The sequence below is a fragment of the Carassius auratus genome, chromosome 4 (genome assembly GCF_003368295.1).
Source record: "Carassius auratus strain Wakin chromosome 4, ASM336829v1, whole genome shotgun sequence".
Classification (NCBI taxonomy): Eukaryota; Metazoa; Chordata; class Actinopteri; order Cypriniformes; family Cyprinidae; genus Carassius; species Carassius auratus.
In genome coordinates, this window is record NC_039246.1 from 992,235 (window position 1) to 1,008,984 (window position 16,750).

The following is a 16,750-nucleotide window of genomic DNA, read 5'->3' on the forward strand; positions in this document are numbered from 1 at the left end:
ACTATAATATCAGACATTGAGTAAAAAGTTGGGAGTTGCTACCTAACAGTTAATGATGTCCTGGATCGCTAAGACCCCAGGTATGCATTTAAGGGTTATGGCTAAACAGCACAATAAATTAATATTTACATTTCCTGTTGTTATTAGGATGAATAAGACATTATATTAGACATTCTCACTACTAGTACTCTATTTTAATTCACAACATTAAGCTGACACTTGAAGATATTTTTCTGCAGATTCTGAGAACTGATGTTCAGTATTCACTTTGACATGTTGTTTTATTACAGAGTAAATTATTTTCTTAGAAGAAGCTAGAATTTAAATACTTATTTACATGATGATTCAAGTGATGACTACACACTATTTGTAATTTCATACATCAGCCTCAGTATAAATGGACAATAAAAGTAAATCATAATATTACAACAATAGGTCTGTGCAAATTGCAATCAATTAGACCATAATTTAGAAACATAAAAGAGGACAGTAAAGATATTATTGTAAAAATATTTTATTGAACATAAAAGTAATATAGAAATAGACAATGAAACGGTTACAAAAATTTTCCTTGACAGTAAAGTCATAATAGAGAGATGGCCACACACTAAAACATAGTTACTTCTAGTACTATTTTATAAAATCGACACGTTATAAATGTGAGAATAGTATAGCTGTCAGGAGAAACTACCAGTACAATGTACTTGTTATGATAAATATGATAAATAAAAAGGGACAACAGCATTTTTGTGAATGGGGTCTCACAAATTAGTAAATACAGAAACTCCAGCAATGATAGTAAAAATACAGAAATCATGAGTATTAATCAAATTACTCAACCACACAATAATGATTATTGAATGAGAAATGAATTCATTACTTAGGAAAACTGTGGAAACTTGTAATGTAATCACATTTCATAAGAATATTCCATAATATACTTTTTCTTTTTAACAATAATTATCTTTCAGTATAGTAAATCTGACCACAAATCATAATAATATTTATGTAAAATAAGCTATTTCATTAAAAGAAAATTATGCTTATGTATTTTGTAATGAAATAGCTATTGTACCGTAGTATGTAAAATTAGCTGACTCTTAAAAAAAAAAAAAAATCCTAAAATGTTTGGTCTTTATTGCTATGCAAGGTTAAAAAAAGATTTCCGAACACCGATATAAATGAATGAGCTGAAAAAGAGTCCACAGTAGAATTCAAAGTCACAAAAGAACTGAGGCATCAGAGGCCACAGCAGCACAACGAAGAACATATTGAACGTCTTCTGCAGAATCATCTTAGGAAGAGTACTGAAATAAACACACAAACACACAGTATTTGACTTGTGGATATGGAGTGTAATGTGATATTGTTTATGAATCATTAGTGTTTTAAGATCTTTCAGGTTATCTAAGTCATTTGTGATCGAATCAAACAAAACCCACATAACTACACTGTATTTACAGTATGTACAGTGTTATGTATATAGAATATGTATATGTGTACCTCATCTGTCGTCTTCTCCACAGTGTCCAGACATAAATATACTCCATTACTGTCATTACCATGGCATTTCCAATGACAATCCATGATATCCAGTAATGAACGCTCAGCCATTGCCAAGCAAAGTCGATCAGTAGCAGATAGGGCATCAGACAAACCTTCAAGCGAAAGTTCACCCACTGATGTTGGCTTGGCTCCTGCTATAAACACACAGTTACTTACTATTCTAATATTTCAACAGTTATAAGTTTACAATGGGGAGAGTTCTAGGACACCAACCAGCATGTTGTCAGGTGGGATGTCCTCCATTGCTTTAGTTATACGTGCAGGACAGCAAGTGTGTATGAAGGGTAAAAAGGTTTCTTCATAATCAAACAGGTACAAGTAGAGAAAAGTGAGACGTGGAAATTCTCTCAGACCAAACTGGAGAAACAGTGATTTTCCTAAATTTGCAGCCTTGACCAGGAAAGAGAATTATACACCCACAATTACAAGAGTAATTATCCATTAAAAGAATAGGCAGTACATATTCTTAATCAAAGTTTTAATAAAGCAGTTACAAAAGAATGGAGTACAAAACATATGACAAATAAATGAAAAAACTTTTGTGATAGTAATGGGAAGTTTGATTCTTCTCCGCGAACCAGTTCTTTTGGACGGTTCGATTCAATAAACCGGTTGAAAAAAACGGTTCAGCGGTTCTTTTACGCTCGAAGTAATGACGCCATTGGCAATGACGTAATGGTGTCACGTCTATCAAACATTCAAACATATAAAGTCAGTAATCAACTTTAGTCAGTTAAATACTCATAATCATGAAAAGTTTACAATTAAGTTTTGCAACCACGCACCCAATTACAGTAACAGCAATAATGTGCATACGAGGATTTAACCCTTGTGGGTTGTTGGGGAAGTTTTCGTCCACTAGGGGGTAAAGTTGAGTCTTATTTTGGCCACAATTTTTTCTGTGTTTGATCTTATTTTGGGAAAAATATTTTTGACATTTTTCAAAAACTCAATGGTGCACTGTGGGCAAATTCACTACCCTTTCGGGATGTTTGTGGATGAAAACATCCACTAAATTAAACTGCTGTAAAAATGTATCAGATAAATATTTTTTTCACATTTTTGCATAAATCTATTAATCAACCTCAGTCCTGATCAAAACTAGCAAATTTTGAAAAAAATTCCAAGATTTTAACTTTTTAATTACCAAGTTCATAAATGATGTCACTGATTTGGGGAGAAAAAAAACGCAAAATTACATATTTTCAATATAAAAAGTGATTGTGATAAAAGGTAAAAAAAAAATATCCAGTTCACAGTCTTGGGCATATCCAAGATTAGTAACAAGATTGGCTTTGATGTATTGTTAGCTTTTGTGCAGCATTAGTTTTACATTTTTTCTCCCTAATTTGTTGTTGGTGGCTGTTTTTGCCCCATTGACTTCCATTATAACAACATTTTTTGATTGCAAAGTTTAATTGAGTGGATGTTTTCATCCCGAACAACTCGAAAGGGTAGTGAATTTGAACAATCCACAAGGGTTAAGTCTTGAAGATATAAAGTAAATAAATTAAGTGTCATCAGCACAGAAACCCTGATCCACTTACTATACATAGTGCATTGCGATGTATTTTTTATTAAATGAACTTACATTTCGTCAGATTGCCCTTCATTCAAGATCTCGGTTTACCCGCGCTCATAACATTAGCACAGAATCAGTTCAGAATCAATCATCAAAAGAATCAGTTTGGTTCAGACACGCTGTGAGTCAGTCGGCTTCATGCTGAATCATGCATGCGCAGTATGATTGGGTGACCAAATTTAAAATGTTACTCTTAAAATCTTTTTGGCGTTTAAGACAGACGTGTCCAATCCTGTCTCTGGAGTTGCAACGTCCTGCTGATTTTATTTCCAACTAGCTGGAGGTTTCTAGTGAAATTAGTTTGGACACAGCTTGTCAGGTGGATTTCAAAAATGTTTACCCAACAAATCCTCGACTCCTGTTCAAAATTACAAATTAATATAATGACAGGTACAAAAAAAATAACAAAAACACAACAAGCTCTCAAAGCCGTTGTCATTCCATCTTGACGGACAATAGCTATGAGAAGAATTGTCGTAAATAAACCATGGAAATTTGATCAATTGAATTTGACTTCAATTTTCCCACTGCAGCTGCAGTGAGCTCTTTCTCATTTTCTCTTGTACTTTTAATTTAATACTATACTCATAAAGTCCGACCAATAATAATAACAACAATAACCACGTGCTCCCCTGTTCATGCGCTACACTTATTTCCACCCCGTGAAGAGCTGGTTGAGCCCCCTGTTCGAATGCAGGGAGAGTTCGCCATTTTTATTTACAAGGTGCACCTGTTCATGATGCAGTGTGGGCTCCCTGTTTGGAGGCAGCGACATGGCTAATTTGACCAAAATCTTCTCTGCCACTCCGAAATGCTGGTTGAGCTCTCCCAACTGTTTACAGGTGGGGCCTACCCATCCAAGATTCCCCATTCCCATTGGATGCTGCGCTGGTCTTCGAACTCAATCAAGCAGACCCAATTCAGGTAGTGCTCCCCCAGTCCAATGCAGTGAGCTGCTACTCCCACTGGAAGCAGTGAGAGTCCTCCATCTAATTTGGCATCGTGCTCTTTATTCACCAGCAGGGCTCACCCATTCAATGCTGCAAGCCGCAAGTTCCTGTCGAATGCTGCATGGGCTGTCCTAGTCACCCTGGCTTCTGGCAAATTCCAACCAATTTTTCTTCGTTGAATGCAATTTTGTGGGGTTAAAGACAAATTTGTTCCCTGGCTGCTGCATGCTCATTTGCTTCTTCTGGGATTTCTCTGGGTTTGGGCTATATTCCGAGCTCGGAGCCCACCCTCATGACAGCACGCCAAATATGCTTAGTTTTGCACTTCTGATTATATGTAAGTGCGAACTTTTGAATTGAGTTATATTATGGACACAAGCCTTGTAGTGCACTGCAACTCTTAAGAGAAAATTGAGAGGAGGACATTTCTAACAGTAAAATGTCTAGGTTACAAATGTAACCCTGGTTCCTATGTCAGAATGGCCTATGTCTTGGTCTGCATCTGAAGCACGTGTGAAATGAATCTAATCTCAGTGTCAAAAAAATGTCCAGTGTAACTTCAATGCCCCATACCCCAGTTAATCTATTCCACAATCAAAAAAAATATTTTAAAGCAAAGGACAAATTATATGGATGGGGAAAGGATTACAAGATTTGGCTACAGGCATGGGTCACAATCTCATTGTAAGCTGGGGAGAAAGAAGGGCGAAGCCTTAAACTTTCTTGCCTTGAGGCTAACAACATCAGGGCCTAACACCACCAGGTGAGAACTGAGAAAGGAACATCCCACCTCAAGTTCCTCTGACAATTCAAGCCACCAGATCCAAACCACAAAGACAGACAGGTTTGGGGATTTTTCCTGGCAGACACTCACAATCAACACAGCCAGCTCCCTTGAGAGCTGTTTGTACACACTTCTTTTTTATACAGACCACACACAGGTCAAGTGTGGATGTGGGCAGTGGAGTATCCTTCACAAATTCCAGAGTATTGAATATGAGACATGCAGAAGCATTCCTGACACATAAGCATTCTGACACAATGTAGAAATTCCCTCAAAGGGGAAGTAAAAACCTCCACACAATGGGTCAACAGAGGTAGGAGAATTTGCTCCAGGCTCAAGAAAATCAGTACAACAGAGGTTCTTGGCTATAGGATTATTTGCACAAGGAGATAAAGTCCTCACATTACTCTTCCTATGAGCTCCAAATTACTTGCCAAGTGGCAAGGTCACACATCGTTGATGATTGAGGTTACTTAATTTAGGTTTAGCAAACAAACAGGTATTAGAAATAGCACAACTGTTGACTATTTATTTGCAATAGACCAATGCAGACTTTTAGTGACTTTTGAGAATTCTCATTGAAAATCTTGATATGACTGAGCACTTTATTGAATGCAAAACTGATAATAACCAGAAAAACAAAAGACACACCTTGTACTCCCAGAGGTTTTGTGGTTGTTTGACTTTGAGCTCTTTGATTTTCTGGATTTCCTCCAGTATGACCTGTCTGTGTGATGGATTATTAACATTGAATGGAGCAGCGGACAGGTCTTCGTCTCTGAGATGAGCTAACAAACTGGGAAAAAAACAAAACACCAAAACACATACATATCATTGGTGATAAGTTACCTTTAACTGTTGTAACAAGTGTATACATGGAGCATAATATAGTTTCAAATTATTTTATTCCTAATTAGCTTTCTAGTGGTTCTGTTTTCATTAGTTTTGAATCTATGATTGAAGTCTCAAATTTCAAAATGTGTTGGACTGACTTTGATTTTGGCAAGCATTTGTTTCAAAAACCATTAAAAGATATATTTCTGTACTGTAGTTGCAACACTGCAGTATTGACTTGATCTCATATTCACAATGGGAGAGTCAAATTACTAACCACCTAATGTCAGGTGTACACTGTGCGATTTATAATACAAGTACAAACACAATCCATATGTAACACTGTAGGATCTCAGCTGTCATTAAAACGGTCATGAACTGTCTTTGTTTTTTATTTTGTACTGTTCTCTGAGGTCCACTTATAATTTTATCAAGAATTTTACATCAAAAAAGCATCATAATATTGAAGTAATAAAGTAATTTCTGTGCTGTTTTTAAACCCCCTGTAAGGGAAACAGGTGAATTTAGCTCAAAGGGAATCATTTAAGATTTTAAAGGGAATTTGAACAGAATCACTGTTTCACAGCTGATTACTGAGACGCCCTGCGATTCACTGAACGAGCCGTTTATCATCCAAACTATAGTGAAACACTATCAATTAGCACAGTAACAAGATCGGCAGTTTAAGACATTAACTTGTAAGAACAAAACACAAGATACTTCTCTTTTCAATATGAATAAGGCTTTATTAGATAAATCTAAGACATATAAACTAATCTAACACATAAACGCACGCACTCACACATTCACACAAGTTGCAGGAAGATCGAAAGTTAGGAAAAGATGAGTTTAAGAGAATGGAAATATGGAATCCCAAGTTTACAGCAATACGTTAAATCGCATAGACATGAACAACCATCAATCACGTAATTAACCCTCGCATTGAGTTCCTCAATGAGGTTAAAATTATATTAGATACACCAGTTCAGCTCAGAGTCAGGAGTTACATTACTTGTGTTGTCTGTGCTCTGTTTGAATAGTCGTGGAGGATTCTAGACTCAGAAGTAAACGGCCACTGATATGATTGCTTGTGTATGTTTGACAGCGTACATTTCTCATAGATGGACGCTGCTGTGATTTACATCAAAAACTCATAACAAACGATCTGTAAGAAGAGACAAAGTAATTGTGACCATGTAACTTATCCACACTATTACATCATAGAGTAAAACATACTCGCACGTGAATCTCAGCTTCTATAAATAAATTAAAAGCACTCGCTCTGCTCCGTGCCAGTGGATAAGCACTGTAACAATGAAATCTCCAGCATTAATTTCGATCATGGCTTGTGTAACAACTCTGTAACAGGGTATTTCTCTTTCTGATGGACCAGTCAGTTAAACTCAGGAGAACAAGGCACGTGATGGGAGGTGGTGGTGGTGGAGTAGATATCAGAGGCAATCGGTAGGTTGGTTACTGTTGGTTATCACCAACTGTAGTCATTTAATATGATATGCGATATGCAGCTGGTATGCAAATTGGTTTTCAAAGTCAGATGTCAATCTGACAAAAATGTCTGATCAGTGGATCTGATGCAGTTCTCAAGGTGGCACACAATGATAAAATGTATGACCGAGTGTTGAGGCATTTCTTTTGGCCATGTGTTAAAAGGGATGTGTCCGCTTATATTAAAACCACACGTCAACTCGCAGGTAAACCAAACTTGGGGTTTGTGTTGGCGCATAAAGTATGTAGTCTTTTGGGAAGATTGCAGGTTTCTGAGCACAAGTGAGTTTGTGAGGCCGACCGTGACCTATCTGTGCAGTATAGTTGGGCAAGGGCAGGTTAATGTGAAAATCCAAGCGAAATTGGAGCAATTTCCAGTTCCAACAACTAAAAAAAGAGTTAATGCGATTTTTAGGCCTCAAGGGGTATTAGAGGGCATTTTGTATACATTTTTCTATTGTTATGGTGCCTCTCACTGATCTGTTGAGGGATAAAGTCAAATTTGTTTGGTCTTCTCTTCGTCAAAGTCCCTTTTAGCATGTTAAAACACTTCCTTGAACAGACCCTGTTTTGGGGGCACCTCGCTCAGATCATTCATATTGTATGTGGATATGAGCCAGGTTGGTGCTGGGGCAGTCCTCATGCAGGAGGAGGACTTTGGAATTGAGAAGCCAGTTAGTTTGTTTTCAAAAAGGTTCAATTCTTGTCAGCTGAATTAATCAGTGATCGAAAAAGAGACATTGGCTTTGATTACGGCTTTAAAACATGTCAGTGACAGTGCTCCCAGTCTCTCCCAAAACCACATTTTATTTATTTGATTGTGATGTGAAGGAGCGTTGCTGTAAGCTGTGCAGGGTACAGGACTAATGACAGTAGTGTGGCCTATTTGTACTACCCGCTCAGTGCTACCTCCGGTAGTCCGTCTGTTTATCAGTCATATACATCTTCAGATCAGGTTTTTTTTTAACTTATAAAAGGTGCAGAACACCACACAGCAAATTTTTTGGCTCTGCACCAAGCAAAAATCTAAAGAAATCTTCACAAAATGTAAAGATCAAGTGCATAATAAGGTCTCTGCAGGGCGTTCCCACCAATGCCGCTCAAGTCAATATATAAGATGTAAATATTAAATGAGTCGCCTGGTGTGTGTCTGTGAAGGTTTAGCTCAAAACGCACCACAAATCATTTATTATTCCATGCTGTAAACACTCATTTTTGGTAGAAAAATGACATGCCCTTTTCATGTGAGTCTTTTTAAATGCAAATGAGCTGCTGACTAGTAAAAACTCAAGACTACAAGCAGGCATTTGAGAAAGTACTTACCTGTACTTACTGATATAGAGAATAATTCACTGTGGAGTGGACTTTGTGTTTTGTAATCTTTTTTTTTAATGTACAAACAGCAACATTACACACTAAATCGGTATAACATTATAATAGCATCAATTTAATTCAGTTTTTGTTCATTTTAATTTGAGAACCATTGTTGTCATAATGAATAAAAGACAGTACACCCTGTAATACTGTTTTTTCCCCCTCACTAGACATGTTGACATTTTATTTTAAATAACTAATAAAGACATAAATGACACTAAAATGAAAATCAATGTAATAATGTTTGAATTGTGTTTCTGTGTGTGTGGATGGTGCACACCTGCCATTAATTTGTGCTCTCTGGAACATTTCTCTGTACTGATTGGTCCAGGGACCCAGATGCTCCACCCACAGAATGACATCATGGGGTTTCCACCTGTTGATTGGCCTTTGGACCAAGATGTCGGAATCAGCACTCATCCAGTGATATCGCAACAATACAACCTAGAAACATTCACAAGATGTTATGTCCTGTGCACAACTGAACCCCATCAAGAACTCTTCAGTCTTTGATTACGAATATGAGAAAGCGTTTCTCACCCCCATGAAGATCAATGCCATAATGACTCCAGAACAAAAGCTGGTTTGTATAGCTTCCTGTAGGCCTTCAGATACAGGGATTTGTTGTTTCAGTACTTGTCCATACTGTTGGAATATCTGGATAAAATAATGGAAACGCTTGTCACTCTGGAGAGCCCTCCTCCGTCTGCTTATCTTAGCCGGAAACGTCTTCTCCACTGCATCCCTAGATCACACACATGCCAATATTAAATAATGCTTTGAATTAGCAAGTTGGATGGATGATCAGTTAAACTTCACAGAACACATTACTAAACCTCCCCATTCCTGCAGAACTGTCTTATACAGCATTAGAAAGACCAGGCCCTTACTGTCAGCAAATGTTACACAGCCTGTTGTCCAAGCTCTTGTTTTATCCAGACTTGACTATTATAAATCTCTTTTGTCAAGCTTTCCAGCATGTACTATCAAACCTTTGCACCTGATCCAGAATGCAGCAGTAACAGCAGTCTCATCAATCTAAAGAGAGCGCACGTCACACCTCTCCTGATCCCATTGCATTGGTTACCATTAGTCGCAAATTCAAGAAACTGATGTTTGCCTACAGAACAACCACTGGTTCTGCATCCCATACCTGAACTCACCACTTCAGACTTGTGTGCCTTCCAGAAGCTTGCATTGTGCAGTGAAAGTCACACTGTGGTGCCATCCCAAAGAAGCATTAAAGGGGTCATATGATGTGATTTCAAGTTTTTCTTTCTCTTTGGAGTGTTACAAGCTGTTCTCAAACCCAAAGAGATATTCTTTATAAAAGTTAAACTCATCCACGACCTCCTAAAACGGCTCATTCTTTCACACCCCCACGTCTACGTCATGATGTGAAAAGATTTGCATAAAGCCGCCCAAATGTTAACGCAATGAAAAAAGCCTTGGTTTATTGTTTTTGTTTTGTGGCACTGTTGTCCTGACCTGGACATGCATCACAGTATAACAAGGTTCGTAACATTTCCGTCACACGTTTGAGGTATTCGGCCAATCACAAAGCACTGGATAGCTGGCCAATCAGAGCACACCTCGCTTTTTTTTTTTTTTTTTTTGCTTTGTAAAAATCTACGCATTTCAGAAGGCCAGGCATAGAGGAGCAACAGTAATGTACATTATGTGGAAAATAATGTTTTTTTTTTTTTTTAACCTTAAATTGCATTAACATTTCTTTACACCAAATAAACAAATTAAATTGCACAGACGTTTACCTGGACTGTTCACTGCCGGTGGAATGACCTGCCAAACTCAATCCAAGCAGCTGAGTACGTAGCAATTGTCAAGAAACAGCTAAAGATGCATCTTCTTGGACAACACTTGACCCATGACATTAATATTAGCACTTTCTATTCCATTGCTACATATACTGTGTTAGATTGACTAGGAATTGTCACAGCACCTACTTGTCATTTTTCAAAAGTGCAGATAGCAATGTTATGCATTTGCCGCCTTCTCCTGCATAACCACTGCATTTTAATTATTATCTAAATATAGATGCATACATATAGAATGGAACAGAATACATATATATAGAAAATTAGCAGTTTTTGACTTGAATTAGATTTAAAGCAAAAACAGAATGGTCTGACTTGAGATGTGTGAAGTTATGATACATGAGACTAAAACAGCAGTTGGGCTAAATAATAATGCAAATTCACTAATAAATACTTTACTTGGAGGTAAGAGGAAAAGAAAATGCAATTGAAACTTCTGAAGACAGTCAGTTGCCCAGTTTCAGAAACATTCATGTAAACCCCCAATCACTGGCCACCGTAAACAGCTGCTTTCAGGCTCTAACATATTACCTTTGGTCTGTCCACATTTTTTAAATAGTCATTGGCTACTTCAGAGTGCAGAAATGTTAGTTGTAATGTGACCAAAAATATTTCACACCCATCAAATCTGAATTTAAGACAGTTTAACCCTCAATCATTCTTCATATAGCAGCCCTTAATTGGTTCTTCATGGAACATTTTAGGCACAAAGGTCTCAGGTGTGAACTTAAGATTAAATAAAAACGATCAATTTATGCAATTTTGAAAAGGTTTTTATTTATTTTTATGTAAAACCAACTGGTCTTTGCTTTTTTTCGGTTGCTCTCTGGAGTGCATTGCGTTCATTTTCCAGAATGTAATTTGTGTTGAAATATTACGATGTCTGTAAAAGGCCAGAGATGCTGAAGACCAAAGCAAAGAAGAAAATAATGCAGCAGGCAGAGTAAGCTTAATCCTCACCATGCACATAATATTGGAAGAAAATCCAGATTATTGAATTGAGGTGGGGTTTACAGGAATGTATCTCGGAGGGGAACATCTTTGGATTGTGATTGAAAATTACAGGCAACCACTGCATTTTAGTGACTGCAGATAGTTCTGCCAGTAAAAGACCATATAAACATCTTGTTTATGTACTCGTATGTTAATACCTTCTTGTTTGTTGATTAAAAAAATAATAATAATTGGCAATCGGTATCAAAACTGGCAAAAAATCAGCTGTGTGTGTATAGACTGCAATGGTTCTCTCACCGGAGGAGGATGTTGATTCTGGGAAAACCCTGCCATCTCTCTCTGCATTCTGGACACTTGTTCCGCTGAGAGGAATGTAACCATTCTGCCAGACAATGACGACAGAAACTATGGCCACAGTTAAGTGTGGTAGGATCTACGAGGACATCATAGCAACAGTGACACGTAAACTCAGGTGCTGCCAGTTCTTCCATGTCCTCATCTAACTCACTGAGGTCCGACTCTATTGTGATGCATTCATCTGTCATCTTGCCCTCGTACAGAACTGAGTAAAAAAAGAACAGAAAACTGAAAGGGTTTTAATAGCATGTGCAGGTTAAAGCAATGATAGATCATCAAACTATAGTTACATCTCTAACTTCACTAATTAGTTCAGAAGTTCCCATCCTATCAAACAGATTTGTTTAGCAGATATATATAACAAACACACATATTTTTGTACTTCCATTAATTTTGATCTCCTCCAACAACAGTACCACATGAAACACACATTTCTCCACTGCCTCACCAATGTGTATAAATGTAGGTATGTAATAATATATGTGTATATGTTTATATATAATTATAAATGTAAATCTTACTGTCAAAATGTTGGCTGATTTTCAGATCTTCAGGTCTCGTCAAGTGACCGAGAATAAACAGAAAACGAAAGTATTCTATTTGTGCACATGACTAAACTGAAACACAGAGGCACCTGACAGTAATACTTTCAGTTTTAGATTTGAGTTGTCAGGTACTTGAATGCCATTACAATACCTGTATATTCAAACTATTGAGGCTTTTCTGACACTAAACTCAAAGTGTTTTATATAGTGAACAGGAGACTCTTAATAAATAGAGAGTTCTGGCTTATTTTTATTATTACCTTTATTTAACCAGAATAAAACTCATTGAGATTAAAAATCTCTTTTCCAAGAGCGTCCTGGCCAAGACAGGCAGCAGCACAATTAACAAGGTTACAGACATAAAAACATATAACATATAACATCAACATATAACAATTTGTACAATTAATAAATAATTATAAAATCATAAGAAATCAGAATTTCTCATATTATCGAATGGCTTGAAACTCCCGATGGCATAGTCCAATAGGTATAACTCAATCTATCCCAATGACATCATCACATGGCACAGCTGATTGGTTATCTCCTGTATCGGTAGCCAATGAGCTTGTCATTTAAAAATAAGAGATTAGTGCTTGCTGTAGCAGTTGCAGCTTTCTTCAGAAACCCTCCCCCTTCCCCAGCTCCACCTGTATAGATCTGCTGAGAAGTGATTCATGTATGCTACAGTATCTCACAGAAGTGAGTACAGCCCTCACATTTCAGCAACCATATTAAGATATCTCCTCAAGGGAAAATGGTATATAAATTAAACTCAGATATATTTTAGAGTAGACAATGTGCTGCTTGTATAGCAATATAGATTTACAGTCCTCTGAAAATAACTTGACAAGGAGCCATTATTTTCAAAATAGCTGGCAACAAAGTACAGAGTACACCCTGAGAGACAACAAAGCTGCATATCTAGTTAATCATGTTTTTGTCTGCTTTACAGGACCATACAAATTTGTGTATCTTGTATTAGAGCAGATAAGAATTGATTCTTTGAGTACCATACTTGGCCACGTCAGGTTACTTTACAATACTGATTATCACTTTTGTGATAATGCAGTAAGTCGGTTACATTTCCGCCAACTGTCCCTGGACTCAGTTGGCCTCAGCCATGATAAGGCCATGATTGACAACATGGTCCACAATAGTGGCCCTCATTTTATTTCATATATTTACCTATGTCCCTTGTTTTACCTCTGTATTCTTCCACTTTCATTCTTACTCCTCTTCTTCGTCTCAGCTGTTGAACCTGTTTTTTACCTGGTTGTTCATCCATTGTCAGAATTTGTAACACTGTGTTGTGCTCTGTCTATAAAGGTATATGCTTGCCGATTGAAGGTTCATTAGATGCACCTTTGAGCTATTTTAGTTAACATGTTGATCATTAATGAAGTGAATGTAAAGTGTTAAATCAACCAGTGAAGTCGAGATTCACCACCTCAATTCAGAGTATATTTACAAAAAGTCAAATAGAAATGTGTGGAAAATATGCTTGACCATTTAGGGCAACTAAATAAACCATTCTGCTTTTAATGACTTACGCAAGGAACTAATGCTTAAATGTTTTGAGTGGTAAGACTGATATTTTGATCAGCATGATATAAGCAACTGATAACGTAGGAAACAGCAGATAAATATACACAATCATATGAATATTGCATGACTGGACCAAAGCATTTGCAATCTGTTCGAAACAATTAGAAAAACTTATGATGGGACTAGTGACTAGATGATGTGGAGGTTGAACAAGTAGTTTTGAGAATTTTCACTTGTGATCTGAGAAATGCACTAAAGCGAAAGTAAACTGCCCTTTAACATTCACTCACTGGTGTCTTGAATCAGTAGTCCTAACATTTCAATATGTTTAATGAATGTGAGTGAGATTTGCTTATATTTAGATTTTAAATAGTAATTTTGGCAGCTCCTGAAATGGGTCATAGCATTATTATTAGTGAAGTACTGAGCAGTTGAAGTAAATAGAAAACTCAGTTAATTCAGTAGTGTAGGTAATGTAGCAGTGGTAAAGCAAAAGCAAAAATATTGTATGAAATTATTGAATATTGTATAAAAAATATGGAATTAAATATTACAGATTAAAATAGAATAAAAGGTGCTGGTGAATGTGTCTTTCAGATGTTTTTTGAAAATGGCCAAAGACTGAGCCAGTGTAACCTGATGAGGTGAGGAGTAACATGCACTTTTTAAGCTCATTAAAGACCACTCTTGCTAATGTATTCTGGATCAGTTGCAGAGGCTTGATAGTACATGCAGGAATTCCCGCCAGGAGAGTCCAGTCTGAAGAGAACTAGAGCTTGGACAAGGAGTTGCGTGGCTTGCTCTGACAGGAAGGGTCTAATCTCCCTAATGATGTATATGGCAAATCTGCAGGAACGGGCTGTTGTAGAAATAGGTCTGTGAAACTGATCATTGATCACAACTCCAAGGAACCTATCATTCCTGGAAGGAGTTATGGTTGACGAACCCAGCTGTATAGAGTTGTGATGACGTGCTGGGTTGGCTGAAACCATGAACAGCTCTGTCTTAGCAAGGTTGTGTTGAAGGTGATGGTCCTTCATCCCGCTAGAAATGTCTCTCAGACAAGCTGCAATGCGAACCGCTACTGTCTAATCATATGGTAGAAATAAGAATCGGGGAAGTTGTGGCCTAGTTTGACTCCTAACCCTAGGGTTGTGGGTTTGAGTCTCAGGCCGGCAGTACCATTACTTAGGTGCCCTTGAGCAAGGCACCGAAACCCCCAACTGCTCCCCGGATGCCGCAGCATAAATGGCTGCCCACTGCTCCGGGTGTGTGTTCACAGTGTGAGTGTACTTTGATGGGTTAAATGCAGAGCATAAATTCTGAGTATGGGTCACCATACTTGACTGAGTGTAACGTCAAGTCACATCACTCAACTTAGAAGTAAAGGTTGAGTATCTACATTATAGCAGTGATAAGAAAATCCATGCTACTGAATGACAACTCCTAATGACGACATGTAGATGGAGAAGTGGTCCAAACACTGAGCCTTGAGGAACCCCAGTAGCAAGAAGTTTTGACATAGAGGACACCCTCCAAGACACCCTGAAGGATCTATCTGAGAGTTAAGACTTGAACCACAGGAGTGCAGTTGATGAGATACCCATCTTTCTGAGGGTGGACATAAGAATCTGGTGATCATGCTGGCAAACAGTTATGGAATTCAAGTGGATTCTTCCCAATCTTCTTGAATATCCCACAAAGGAATTATTCAAAAAGCACTTAAAAATGGATATGAGGCTGTATCTCCACCCATCTGGTGTATTGAGACCAAACTTGATGTGTGTTATAATAAACATGACCTGAGACTACCTGCAGTGTCGCAGTGCTCCCTAGTGGTCAGGAGGTAAGAAAAATACATATTTTTGCTTATACTTCTGAGTGGTTTGGCAAAAACCAAGTCAAACCATACCAAATGTTTCTGTGTCAGCCATTTTGAGCATCTGCTATTTTGAATTTTGTTATTACGAAAATTGGTATGCATCTTCGGCACCATGCCCTGATGGCACTCAAAAAATGTATGTGCAGTGCCACAAATTATGAAAATACTAATAACTTTTGCATTTTTAATTATAATATTGCAATGAAACTGATGTTGATAGATTCCTTGCATCAGGCAGAGAGCATTGATACCAATTCTACTATAATTGACTTAAGTTCTTCTTATCCGCCATTTTGATTCATGTTGAAAACCTACTTTGTCGAACTCCACCTAGAATGGTCCAATTTTCACAAAATTTGACTCGGATCATCTTCAGACCAAGCTGCCAAATAGTTTTGTGTTAATATACAAAATGGTTTTCATTTAGAGCATCAACTAACTTTCTGGTTAAGATGCCAAAATGCATCTGAGGAAAGCTTTGACATATTTGCACCAATCTATGTATGTGCCATTGTCACCTCACACTGGCCACGCCACATCAATTTGGTAACTGAGTCACCTATTTGTCAAGAGTAATAAACCACTGATTTATTATTAGTTTTGAAATTTACAAAAATGCTAATAACTTTTGATTGCATTAGCCTTTTGCAATTCCTTGGCTCATGCTGAAAACAGACACAGCAATTTTCCCTTAGCAAGTCCGAACTGCCTTTCGGCCAATTTTTTTTAAGCCGTGAACCTATTTTTTCGAATTCCTCCTCAAGCCTAGGTCCAGGTTTTAATTACAATCATCCTAAAATTGCTTTTATTACTCAATGTTGCATTGGGTCTGATGCTCCAGGGCATGCTTAGCTCCTCAATTTGCCACTGGAATGTCTGGCCCCAGCAAATGCTTCTTGCAGATGTATTTTGAAAATATATTTAATGCATCATCACATACCTGTTAAAATACTGTTATGCAGTTTCGGTACATCTTATGCCTTTCTACTGTTGTTTTAGCAGCCTGCTACTGCCATTCAGTCTCCAACTGCAC

At 37.5% G+C, this 16,750-nt stretch overlaps 1 protein-coding gene across 3 annotated transcripts; it reads right to left on the bottom strand.

The window, feature by feature from the left end:
- Nucleotides 1–561: 561 nt before the first annotated feature.
- Nucleotides 562–12,338, bottom strand: LOC113066374 (bifunctional apoptosis regulator). 3 transcript variants are annotated; one of them, XM_026238296.1, is made up of 8 exons: nucleotides 12,264–12,338; nucleotides 11,683–11,947; nucleotides 9,137–9,341; nucleotides 8,877–9,040; nucleotides 5,534–5,678; nucleotides 1,780–1,956; nucleotides 1,504–1,697; nucleotides 562–1,307 (listed from the first exon to the last, which is right to left on the bottom strand). In XM_026238296.1, exons 2-8 carry the CDS (start codon nucleotides 11,928–11,930, stop codon nucleotides 1,142–1,144), a joined length of 1,299 nt encoding a protein of 432 aa, XP_026094081.1. In that variant the 5' UTR covers nucleotides 11,931–11,947; nucleotides 12,264–12,338; the 3' UTR covers nucleotides 562–1,141. The 3 variants fall into 3 exon arrangements, with proteins under 3 accessions (XP_026094081.1, XP_026094073.1, XP_026094077.1); XM_026238288.1 differs by having other exon boundaries at nucleotides 1,504–1,700; XM_026238292.1 differs by having other exon boundaries at nucleotides 1,504–1,700; nucleotides 11,683–11,970; nucleotides 12,264–12,329.
- Nucleotides 12,339–16,750: the final 4,412 nt, after the last annotated feature.

Coding starts and splice junctions, on each gene's coding strand:
- LOC113066374 (XM_026238288.1), bottom strand. CDS start 11,930: ATGACAGATGAATGCATCACAATAGAGTCGGACCTCAGTGAGTTAGAT. Junction 5,679..8,876: donor AGAGCACAAATTAATGGCAG/GTGTGCACCATC, acceptor TTTTTTTCCCAG/TTTGTTAGCTCATCTCAGAG. Junction 1,308..1,503: donor TGGAGAAGACGACAGATGAG/GTACACATATAC, acceptor TGTTTATTTCAG/TACTCTTCCTAAGATGATTC.